Here is a 12,814-nt window from a genome sequence, read left to right on the forward strand (position 1 = left end):
GATGTTGCAGTCAAGCACCACATGGACTGGATCCAGTGTTACTCAGTGTCCCTTCCACCACTACCCCACCAATGCTGCACAGCCCGGCCTCAGGGTCCCTTCCAAATCTGATGTTCTTTTACATTTTTGCTGTGACATGACTATTTTTATCAGGACTACACTAGATAAGCACATTTTTAAGTTAGCCATAGCAGAGTGCAATGAATTTAGAAGAATCCAAAAAACTAAAATTAAAATTACTTCTCAAGTTAGCTAAGCTCTGCCTAAATGCTGAGTCTTCAAACATTTAGAAATGTAAACAAAATTAAAGATGCTAAAACTACATATTCAGGCATTCTGGATGGCTCAAATGGCCAGATTTGTTATTTAATCTTGACAAAAACATGCATTTCATGAGGACTTTCTAAAATTGAGCCTAATTCCCAGTCACTATTTAGTGAATATGACGACAAATGCCAGGGGATGATCTCAAAGCTCTAATTTACACAATACAAATAATTTTTCAGTTACGATCAAATATAAGCGTTTATAAGATTAAACCAATCTACCTTTTCAACAAGTGACTTGAGAAGGGTAAGGGGTTGGGGTGTGGGGAATATGTAAGTTATAATAGTTTGCAAATATACTTGAGATGGGTTTTATTTGTTCTTTCAAGTAGTCAGATGGTGTTCTATTTGAGATAACATAAAATTGGACTATGTGTATGTATAGATATACTGAATTCTGTGATTCATTAAAGAGTTAAAAGGGAAAGTTAAACCCTGTAAAAGGAATAAATGATATCTTAATTTCGAAGTTTAAAGATTTAAGATATAAAGAAATAAAAGGAAAATATAAACAAAATATGCTAAACCTTAACTAAGCAGAAAATGTTTTGTAAATTGTTAAAAGAAGTAATTCAAATTATCAATATAATTCAATTAAGAACTTTTGGCATGCTCATTTATTCAACGATTGTGTAACTGTATCATATAGATGCACCATATATATCAAGTTTAAAAAAAAAAAAAAAAAACAGAAAACTGAGTGTTTAAAAAAAGGTGGTGTGGCCTTAATTAAATTCTTGATTCAGAAGGCACTTTGTGCCAGGCACTGGTAGCTCATGCCTATAATCCTAGCTACTTGGGAGCCTGAGATTGGGAGGATGGTGGTTTGAGGCCAGCCCTGGTACATAGTTCTCAAGACTCCCATCTCCAAAATAGCAAGAGAAAAACAGACTGGAGGTGTCGCTCAAGCAGTAGAATGCCTGTTTTGCAAGTGTGAAGCCCTGAGTTCAAACTCCAGTCAAACCAAAATCCCACCAGTATCAGTAACTTTCAGTACTTCAAAGTCACTAACATCACCACTGTGCAGTACTAAAGAAATGCGGTACCAATAATTTCCAGTATTATGCAAGAAAACCTTATTTTAGGTATTTTTACTTCCAATACAATTAAAATGAGCATTAGTATTGTTTTTACAAATATTGTTTATTTTAATGAAGCTGGTACAGACAGACAATGTCCATTTAAAACCCATGTCCCAGGTCAAAAAGTACAAATAAAATCAAAAGGAGCAGTGTTCTGTTGGATACACTTCTGCGTGAATAACTTTATTAACTGCCAATGAAAATTAGAACTTTTCTGGGTTCTTCTGACAAGATTTTTTTTAATCTTATGCTTTTCTCTTCAGTGAAGCCATCTTTGGGGTTAGTCATTAATCTCACCAGGTCTGTCACCTTGACTCCAAACCTGATATTCCTCTTCTTTTGGTCCAGACCCTTGGACTTTAAAAGTAGCTTCAAGTTAAGGAAAGGTCATTTTCCCACAGTTCAGTTCTATGAAAAACTTCCATCTCCCACTGAAAGTCATAGTCCAGGAGTGAAGCAATCACATGCTAGAACTTCGGGGCCAATTGAAAAGTCATTTTGAACACTCGCATTGGTCGATCTTATCACCACAAACCTGAAAATGCACAGTCCTGAAAAAAGTGGCCTCTCCGTGCACACGTGTAATTTTTCAAAAGGAGAGGGCAATATGAACGGGGCTGAGGTTTGATCACCAAAAATCAGCACAATGAAAACAAACGATAATGAGCACTAGAATTCAAATTACCAGATATTTTAAAGAGATGGAGTGCCAGTATTCAATTCCATTTTGAACACCACATTACAAAAGAACTATTATTAAAAATAAAAAAGGATTGAGGGAAAAGAAAAAAAAATAAAAAGTATCTAAACTGTTGAATGACCCCCCGTTTGTTCCTGATAAACTTCAATCACATCTTCTTCCTCCATTCCCAGCTGTAAGAGGAGAAAAACATGTTACTTAAAAATATAAGAACTCTAATTTCCAATTGGATGCTATTATGTGGCTACTATTTTAAAGTGCAAGGAGATAACAATGTGACCTGTAGTTAGTTACACTCATGAAATTAAGATTCCTGTTTCCTTTAATCTAAACATAGAGGAATTGGGGATATAGCTTACTGACACAGCACTTGCCCAGCATGTACAAGGCCCTCAATCCTCAGCACTATCACCACTACCACAACAAAAAGAGGCATATCTTTCCATCTGGTTCTGTCTATCTAGCCAAATTCATTTTACTTTAGTGAGTCAATTTCACTTCCCAGTTTATTCATTATATATATAAAACTCAAGTGTATTTTTTGATCACTTAAAACAGTTTGATCACATATTTTTCTCCTTTCTTTTTTGGTAGTATTGGGAATTGAACCCAGGGCCTCACACATGCTTGACAAGCACTCTGCCATTTGAACTTACTTTAGCTGTTTTCTTGTTGTTCTTCTGAGATGGGCTCACTATGTGGTCCAGGTTAACCTCGAACTCATGACCCTCCTGCCTCAGCCTCCCAAGTACTAGGATTATGGACTTGTGCCACCACATTCAGCTGACATATTTTCTAAAAGGCATTTTATTTTTAGATGTAATTACCTGACAGAATCTCATTTCTTAAAAAAAAAAAACCAACTTGATTTCACTTTAAAATATATGGTTTTAGACTACGTGCTGGTGGCTCACGCCTATAATCCTAGCAACTCAGGAGGCAGAGATCAGGAAGATCCTGGTTCGTTGAAGCCAGTCCGGGCAAATAGTTTGCAAGACCCTATCTCAAAAACACCCATCACAAAAAAAGAGCTGATAGAGTGGCTCAAGGTAGACCCTGAGTTCAATCCCCAGCACCACTAAAGAAATTAAGTAAGTAAATAACTAGTATTAAAGATAAGTGGTTTTAGTTAGAAAAATTCTGCCTAACCATTCATTCCGAGTAGTTTACTTTGTCATCATTAATAACCCCTTGCAAATAACTATTAATCTGATAGTGACCACTCTCAACACAGAAAGCTTATCTATACATCTACTCTTATTCAATGTCAATTTTACAATCTAGATTTTTCAATCCATCTCTTTTCAATGCTTGCAGGGAGAAAAGCATATTCATTAAAACACCTTTTACATAAGATTAAGTAAAGTATGAGCAATTCTTTTTTTAATGAGCCTTACATGTACTGAAATAGTCTGGAATTTTTTTCCTGAAGACTCTATTAACAATGGTTGCCTTTGAGAAGTGAGAATTCTCTGCAGGTTTTCAGGATATATTTAGTTTCCATTTTATATGCTTTTTTTTTTCCTTTTTTTCTTTTTATTGTTTCCTGATCCCCAAAACAAAATATATATAGACACATAATATATAAACACAAATGTACAATATCTATATACATACACAAATACTATGTTTGGTTTCAATGATGGTGTAGATGTCATGATGGGTTAGACATTTTATATGCTTTGATAATTTGGGATTTATCACTTTTAAACTAAGAGCATTCATTATTTGAAAAAGAAAAGACAGTGCATAAGGGGGGATGGCATCACACAGAAATCAGCAGTTACGCTCAGCGAAGGTAAAAAACTGTAAATGTGCTGCTTCTTGTGTGCAACCATGCCTGAGGAGCACTATTAGTACATACACAAAAAGCAAAAGTTAGCACTGTTTCTGACATCTTTGTGGAGAATTATAAATATGCTAAGAAACCTAAAATAACAGACTTTCTGAATCTTGATTTTAAAGTAATCGATGGGCTCTAACGTTAAGGCTACCTTGAGTGTGGTACATATAAGAATATAAAATAATTAGAGATCCCATTAAAACTTAATTATAATTATACATATAACATGATAAATTGCAAGGAATAGAATTCTAATCTTCAAATCAGGAAAATAGTGTGTATCTTTCAAGCTATACAGTATGAAGCTATAACCTTCAAGAAGTTCATTAGCTGGGCACCGGCGGCTCACGCCTGTAATCTTAGCTACTCAGGAGGCAGAAAAAGGAGGACTATGGTTCAAAGCCAGGCCAGGCAAATAGTTCATGAGACCCTATCTCGAAAAACACTTCACAAAAATAGGGCTGGCAGAGTGGCTCAAGGTGAAGGCCCTGAGTTCAAGCCCCAGTACCACAAAAAATAAATAAATAAATAAATAAAAATAGTACATTAGAGGGCCAGACACCAGTGGCTCATGCCTGTAATCTATCTACGCAGGAGGCAGAGATCAGGAGGATCAAGGCTTGAAGCTAGCCCAAGCAAATAGTTCGCAAGACCCTATCTTGAGAAAACCCTTTACAAAAAGGGCTGGTGGAGTGGCTCAAGGTGTAGATCCTGAGTTCAAACCCCAGTTCTACAAAAAAAAAAAAAGAAGTACATTAGAGCTGGGCACTGGTGGCTTACATTTGTATAATTCTAGCTACCTGGGAAGCTGAGGAGGAACCTGGTTCGAGGCCAGCCCGGGTAAATAGTTCTAGAAATCCCATCTCCAAAATAACCAGAGTAGAATGGACTGGAGGTGTGGCTCAAGCAGTATAGAGTACTTGCTCTGCAAGTCCCCAAGCTCTGAGTTCAAACTCCACCAAAATTAAATAAGAGACATATTAGAAGAGATGAGTAACCACCAGCACCAGGAAGTTAGTCCTAAACACCTACTCTCTCCTACTGCCCAACATTCCTCTGAAAAGCATATCTCTTTATTATACTAAAGAGAGAATATTAGTTAAAAAAAATCTTAACTATGTACAACGGGCCAAGTTAAGAGCAACAAAAAATGTGCCAGAAAATAAGGAAGTACTCAGGAAGGTGGTTAGATACTAAGCTTAGGTAGTGTTTCATAAGAGAACATTCAGCAAGTTTCCAAGTATGTTCCTACACATTACATAATTACAACAGGAAAAATACTAACTACCTAGTAAAGAAAAGAGACAACAAACTAAGTGATCAAAATTAACACCAGCAATAAAGGGCTTCATGTACTCCATATATTATGTCCTGAGTTAGATATATCACCAATTCTGTTGTAATCTAGCCAAAAATGCATCACCTGAGTCGAATCATAAAGAAACTGGCAAGCTCAAAGTGAGGGACTTTGTAGAAAATACTGGTTTGTAGTCTTCAAAAATATCAATGTCATGAAAGAGGCCAAGGAACTGTTCCAAATTAAAGGGATTAAAGAGACACAAAAGTAAGACGTGATATTGAACTGGATCCTATGGCCAGGAGAAACTTTGTACGAGACATAATCGGAACACATGGCAAAATGAGATGGGAGATTAAGATAAAAGTAATCTAATAGTGTTAAATATCCTAAGTTTGGCTAACAGTGCTGTGGTTATGTAAAATATCATACTTTTTCTTTAGAAATACACACTAAGTCAGGCATGGTAGCTCATGCCTATAATCCCAGCACTCTGGAGGGTGAGGACTGAGAGTTTGTGGTCAGCTCGGGCTTACATAGCTAATCATTGCCTCAAAAAAAAAAAAGTCAAGGAGGAAGTGAAGAGGGAAAGGGAGAGAGGGAGAGAAAGAAAGGTGGAGGGGGAGGGAGGGAGGAAGGGAGGAAGGGAAGCAAGCTAAAATTTTAAGAGTCAATAACCATGGTGTACACAACCTACTTCCAGTCTGGGGATATAGGAGGGGAGAAGTACACATAGATACACATATATACATAAAGGGAGACAGAGAGACTAAACAAAGATAGCAAAATATTAAACACAGGTGAATGGCACATGCCTATAATCCCAGCTACTCTGGAGGCAGAAACAGGAAAGACTTGGATTTGAGGCCAGCTGGGGCAAAAAGTTATCAAGACCCTATTACAAAAACAAGCTAGGAGTCAGGCACCAGTGGCTCACTCCTACAATCTTACCTACTCAGGAGACAGAGATCAGGAAGATCTCGGTTCAAAGCCAGCCCCAATAAAATAGTTCTCTCAAAAAAACCCATCCCAAAAAAGGGCTGGTGGAGTGGTTCGAGGTGTACGCCCTGAGTTCAAACCCACAAAAAAAAAAAAAAAAAAAAACCTGGGGCTAGGCACCAGTAGCTCACACCTGTAATCCTAGTTACTTAGGAGGCTGAGATTGGGAGGATCGAGTTTCAGCACAAGCCTGGTTAAGTGGAGACCCTATTTCCAATAACCAGAGCAAAATGCACTGGAGTAGTGGCTCAAATAGAAGAGCACCTGCTTTGCAAACACAAAGCCCTGAGTTCAAGCCCTGTTTCACCCCCAAAAAATAAGCTGGGAATGATGGTATATACCTAAAACTACTCAGGAGGTAGCAATAGGAAGATCCCAGTTCAAAGTGAGCCCAAGCAAAGTTAGCAGGACCCAACTCAAAAAGAAAAAGAAAACAGTTCTGTGTGCCTTACAACAATTTTAGTGACTCAATCCATTTCTACCTCCCATTTCATTAGCCCTTTTGAAAGTATATATGGGAAGTTCAACCCAAAAGATTTTTCTTCTTTGACAAATGAAATATCACTTAAATCAGCAAATATTCAAGAGTATTTAATACCAGTGAACCAAATTGTTCAAGAGAGAATTTTAATTATTTTTTTCCTTTTCTTTGCTGGAGATCAAACCCAGAGCCTTAAGCACGTGCTCTACCACTGAGCTACAACTCCAGCCCCTTTTTTCCAATTATTAGTATTTAAAATTTTTGATTCAGAAAGAAATTATACTCACTTCTTTTGGAGTATGATTATCAGCAATTCTCTGACCTTCAAAGAGAAACCTGAGTGAATTCATTGGAACGCCCTAAAAAGGGGAAAAAAAGCACAAAAGATAAAATCAGAAATCAAATGAACACCCTCACTAGCTTCAATTATTCAAGCAAAATTGTTTTAAAGCAGAATAAATCATAAGAATTTGGTAAAGCACAATACTAGCTAGATAAGGTGCAATAAACCTAGAATGGCACATATAGCCATAAATAGCACAAAAGATAGTTTCCAAATCACTTATTCAACAGTGGGAACTAAAAAGAAAGAGATGACTCATTTAAAGGGAAATAACTTCACTACAAATCAAGAATCATCTATTTAACCAAAAGTATTATGAAAGTTTAGCTCAAAACTTAATTAACACTTTCACTGTGGGTGTTTAAACAACTGTCTCTAAAATCCCGAAGAAATTAAAACCATTTTCAATACGTATTATTCCGTAAGTATGTGAAACCATACAAACTTACCCTTCATTTGGTTTAAATTCTTTCCAAGGCAATACTAAATAATAAAATGGCTGAATATTCTTTGACTTATAGGATTTTTTTAAAAGAAATATTACCTTATATTGGGATCAAAGTTCCTAAGTTTTCTAAAGACTACTAAGTTTTCTAAAGTAAAGTGCACACAGATACAGAAAAAAATAAATAAGAAAATGGTACTTAAATTGTAATTATCTCCCAAAAGTTAGCATCTTCTTCTTCTCCTCCCACCACCGCCCCTGCCCAGTACTGGGGCTTGAACTCAGGACCTTCACATTGGGCCACTCCACCAGCCCTATTTTTGTGAAGGATTTTTCGAGACAGGGTTTCACAAACTATTTGCCTGGGCTAGCTGTGAACCACAATCCTGATCTCTGCCTCCTAAGTAGCTAGGATTACAGGCTTGAGCCACCAGCGCCCAGCAGCATCTTCAATTTTGGGTTAATTTTTACTTTTCACTTTAGTTTCATGGTTTATCTCTTTACTTTGCACTGTTTTTCCTCAATAATCAATCCCTTTAGATGGGGAGAAAAGACTGATTTTCTTCAGTTATGAAGGTTAAATGACACTATCTCAAGTACTTGTAACATCATGTTCATAATGATTATTTAATAAATGCTCCCTGGTGAATTTCATCTTGATTTTAACTCCAATCACAATTACTACAAATATGAATTCGCTGAGTACCAATTAATGTTAACTGAATTAAAATCTACAAAACAGAAGATAAGAAAGGTTTGTTAAAACCTAATCTTAGTCTTCTGAAAATGATTTTTATGTGTTACAATTTTAAACTGTTAAAAGCAAACTAATTGAAACAAAAGATCTATAATACCTGAGATAATACGTAATACAATTCAATTTTCATCTTTTTCTTACAATTAAATTTTAAGAGACTGGGTGCTGGTGGCTCACACCTGTAATCCTAGCTACTTGGGAGGCTAAGATCGGGAGGATAGAGTTTTGAGGCCAGCCTGAGCAAATAGTTCTTGAGACACCACCTCCAAAATAACCAAAGCATGGACTGAAGGTGTGGGGGGAGGGAGGCATTTATAGAGTGCCTGCTTTGCAAGCACAAAGCCCTGAGTTCAAACCCTAGGCCCACCACCAACAAAAAATAACAATATACATATATAGGCCTTGATTGTTACGTACACTTGTAAGCCATCAAGATAGAAACACTCATTTGAAATGTCTTTGCAATTGAGTTATTTTTAAACTATTTCCACATTTTATTAATTCAAACTTTGAAACAGGCCCAAGAGGAAAAAGTCAATTAAAACAGGTTTGATAAAAGATACAATTAGGGCATTTTCTTTGAGGGTTTTTTTTTCCCCCCAGTACCGGGCCCACATCTTGAAACACTCCACTGGCCCTTTTTTATGATGGGTTTTTTTTTCGAGATAGGGTCTCTCAGACTATTTGCCCAGGCTGACTTCGAACCGTGATCCTCCTGATCTCTGCCTCCTGAATAGCTAGGATTACAGGCGTGAGCCACCGGCAGCAGACTCCTTGAGTTCTTAATGATAAAAATAAAATCATTTTTCTTTTGGCAACCATCAGTGAAAGAAAATTTGATGGCAAAACATTGTATTTAATACCATAATATACAAACCTGTCTTTGACAATATGATTCTTTGAGTTTCTTGAGATGTGTTGTCATTTTCACTTTGAAGTGAATCTCACTGCTATCCTAAGGAGATTTAAAAAAAAAAAAAAAAACAATTATTCCTCTTATATAGACTACTTACTCTGCTTGAACCAAATTACAATTACATATATAATATATAGAAACATAAACCTTGTCACCTTTATTTTCTCACCAAAATATTCCCTTTAGCGTTCCTACCAGATTCCATTAAAACACTCTAACCATACTCAGAGTTCTTTTATATCTACCCATTATAAAAGAAATTTAATAAAGACAAGCTGCCTTAAGATGTTAAAGTTATCAGTATAAATGAAGGTCTGTAGGTCAAAGAATACATTCCTTCAGGACTGCAAGTCCAGTCTACTGTCACAATAAAAGCTGAAATACCACAAACCCCCAAGAACAACTCAAAACAGAAAGTGCCCCCACACTCACTCAAGAGTTACTGAAGGTGGCCAAGCCTAGAAGAAAGGCATCTACAATAAAATAACAGACTGAGAAACTTTTCCCTACCATACAAAGTTACCCATGGAATCTGGTTTCTCTCACATGAATAAAATGAGTTAAACCTTGATTCAGCCAAACTGACTTGTGGGACTGGATTCTTCTACCCAGACTGTCAAGCAAATAATCAGAGAGGGAAAAAAAAAAAAAAACAAACTGGCATTTGCATACTGTAAAATTTCAAAGCCAAACATATCACATTCACAAATGTATTTCATGTCAGGCACCAGTGGTTCATGTCTGTAATTCTACCTACTCAGGAGGCAGAGATCAGGAGGATCAAGGTTCGAGGCTAACCTGGCAAAAAAAAAAGCAAGACCCTATCTCAAAATATATACCCAATACAAAAAAGAGTGGCTCAAGTGCTAGAGCACCTGCCTGGCAAGCATGAGGCCCTGAGTTCAAACCCCAATATCATTTAAAGAAAAAAAAAGTATGCTTCATGTTTGTACTTTTGTGATTCTACCTATAAAGAAAAAACTCTCTTTCTATGGATAATTTCATAAAGAGATTAAATGTCTACAGCATACTTCAAGCAGCAATACACTGAAATTACTTCCACATGAATTTAAAAGCTAACATTAAAATTTATTTATTGCTAGCCAGGCGCTGGTGGCTCACGCTCGTAATCCTAGCTACTCAGGAGGCAGAGATCAGGAGGATCGCTGTTCAAAGCCAGCCTGGGCAAATAGTTCACAAGACCCTATCTTAAAAAACCCTTCACAAAAACAGAGCTGGTGAAGTGGCTCAAAGTGAAGGCCCTGAGTTCAAACCCAGTACTGAAAAAAAAAATAAATTTATTGCTAATATTGAAATTTATTTAGGTTTTATCTGTAATGCTGGGGATTAAACCCAGGGCCTCATAACTGCTAAGCAAGCACTCCGCAACTGAGCTGTATTTGCAGCCCTTTCTCTTCTTTTTTTCTCTCTTTTTTTTTCCTTTTTTTTTTTGAGATAGGGTCATGCCATGTAGCCAGGCTAGCCTTGAACTCATGATTCTCTTGCCTCAGCTTCCCATGCTAGGATTACAGGCATGCTCCATCACACCCATATATTTATTCACTCATTCATTTGTTTGTTCATTCATTCATTCATTTATTCTGGTGGGACTCGGGTTTGAACCCAGGGCCTTGTACTTGAGCTGTGCCTCCAGTCCATTTTTGCTCTGATGATTTATTTTGAAGATGGGCTTTCTTGAACTATTTGCCCTCTGCCTCCCAAGTAGCTAGGATTACAGGCGTGAGCCACCAGCACTCAGCTCTCTTATTATTACTTTTTTTAATGAGACTGGAATTTGAACTCATGCTTCCCACTTGCAAAGCTCTACCACTTGAGAGCCACACCTCCAGTCTATGGCTCTCTTCTTTCTAAAGGAGATATTTTCACTAATCTTGGCACTGGGAAATCATTATTATAAAGCAAGTTTTAAACTAATAGTTAATACAAGAGATGGATAAATGTGACTTAAATAAAATGTAAACAATCTATACAATAAGATGCTATAAAAAAAAACTTAAGACACATTGGAGAAAATATCCACAACATATATAATAGACAAGGAAAACCAAAGCAATACAAAGGATGTTTATAAATAATTTTTAAAAACGTAATTCATGGCATATACACACATCAGTAGCATAAAAACTGAAGAACTAAGAAGTCCATACATACATTACTATAGTCAACTGACTTTTTTTGTTTTTGTGGTACTGAACTTCATGCTTGCTAGGGAGGTGCTCTACCACTTGAGCCATTCCACCAGTCAGTCCTCAATTAACTTTTGACAAGGATGCCAAGACAATTTAATACAAAAAAGGTAGTCTTTCTAACTAATGGCCTGGCATAACATACCCATACAAAAATTATTCAAAAGTATAAAAGACTTAAATATTAGAGCTAAAAACTATAAAACTCTTAAAAAAAAAAAAACCATTTTAAGTACAAATCTTTGTCACCCTGGATTAGGTAACAGATACGTTTATAGATATGACACTAAAAACAAAAGCAACAAAAGAAAAAAGTAATATGTGTATTATCAAGGAAACAAAAAGACAAGCCGAAGGTGGGAGAAAATATGTTAATAAAGCATCTAATAATGATCTACTACCCAGAATACATGAACAACTATTACAACAACAATAAAAAATAGTCAAGAAGGTTCGAATGACTCATGCCTGTAATCCTAGCTACTTGGGAGGCTGAAATTAGGAGGATGGCTGTCCAAGGCCAGCCTGGGCAAACAGTCTGAAAAACCCCATCTCACAGAGCAAAAGGAATAGAGGTGTGGCTCAAGCAGCAAAGCACCTGCTTTGGAAGCTTCTGGTTCTTTTTGTGTTTTGTTTCTTGGGGTTTGAACCCAGGACCTCAGACTTGCTAGGCAGGCACTTTAAGACTTGTGCCACTCTGCCCTTTTCCATGTTGTACATTTTTGAGATAGGGTCTCAAGAAATGTTTGCCTGGGCTGGCTTCAAACCAAAATCCTCCTAATCTCTGCCTCCTGAGTAGTTACAATTACAGGCATGAGGCACAGGGCTACAGGCCTCTGCTTTGCAAGCATGAAGCCGTGAGTTCAAATCCCAGTTCAATTAAAAAAAAAAAAAAAAAAAGAGACTAGAGTCTAGAGAAAGGAACAGGGTAGAGGAAAAGAACTGATAGGCCCTTTAGAATAAAAGTGGCCCTAGCCTTATCATTTAATAGTATTCACTGTATTTGCCTGTGAAGCATGCCAACCAAGAACAGGGTTGTATTTGGAAAAAATTAAGGTGTGCTAAACCTATCTAGCCAAGTAATTTAAAAAACAGTATCAGTCTCTTCTACCTCAAGAGGCATGTACAGTAAATGAAAATGCAATTTTTAAATAACTTGCCTTACCGAGTCATCATTTTTCCTATGTTCACACATTGAAGGAGTGTCAAAGGAGAAAACTCACCTGTCCAATGACTTTGAGTTTAATATATTCTCCTTCCTTCTTATCCCCCAAGTCCTCAGTTGAAGGTTTTGCCTCCTGAAAGATAAAAAATTTCAAGATAAAAGCTCTAAAATGTTATTTTAGTTACTTATCAATCACTCACTACAGAAATATGTACCTGAAAATATAAAGAGCATTTCTTTCTCTGCAGTCAAG

General features: G+C 36.7%; 2 protein-coding genes across 8 annotated transcripts in view; one reads left to right on the forward strand and one right to left on the reverse strand.

The window, feature by feature from the left end:
- Kiaa2012 (KIAA2012 ortholog) overlaps positions 1 to 1,951 on the forward strand; it is a 110,953-nt gene extending 109,002 nt beyond the window's left edge. For all 7 annotated transcript variants that reach the window (XM_074071431.1, XM_074071432.1, XM_074071428.1 and 4 more), the window contains one exon: positions 1 to 1,951. The gene's annotated coding sequence lies outside the window, so the exon portion shown is untranslated.
- Positions 1,451 to 12,814, reverse strand: part of Sumo1 (small ubiquitin like modifier 1) — a 26,824-nt gene continuing 15,460 nt past the window's right edge. The window contains exons 2-5 of the mRNA XM_020159791.2: positions 12,620 to 12,694; positions 9,151 to 9,228; positions 7,016 to 7,087; positions 1,451 to 2,281 (exon numbers count right to left, since the gene is read on the reverse strand). Of these exons, the coding sequence (XP_020015380.1) occupies positions 2,213 to 2,281; positions 7,016 to 7,087; positions 9,151 to 9,228; positions 12,620 to 12,694 (294 nt within the window). The 3' untranslated portion in view covers positions 1,451 to 2,212. The remainder of the gene's footprint in view (positions 2,282 to 7,015; positions 7,088 to 9,150; positions 9,229 to 12,619; positions 12,695 to 12,814) is intronic.

Source organism: Castor canadensis, chromosome 4 (assembly GCF_047511655.1).
Source record: "Castor canadensis chromosome 4, mCasCan1.hap1v2, whole genome shotgun sequence".
Lineage (NCBI taxonomy): Eukaryota > Metazoa > Chordata > Mammalia > Rodentia > Castoridae > Castor > Castor canadensis.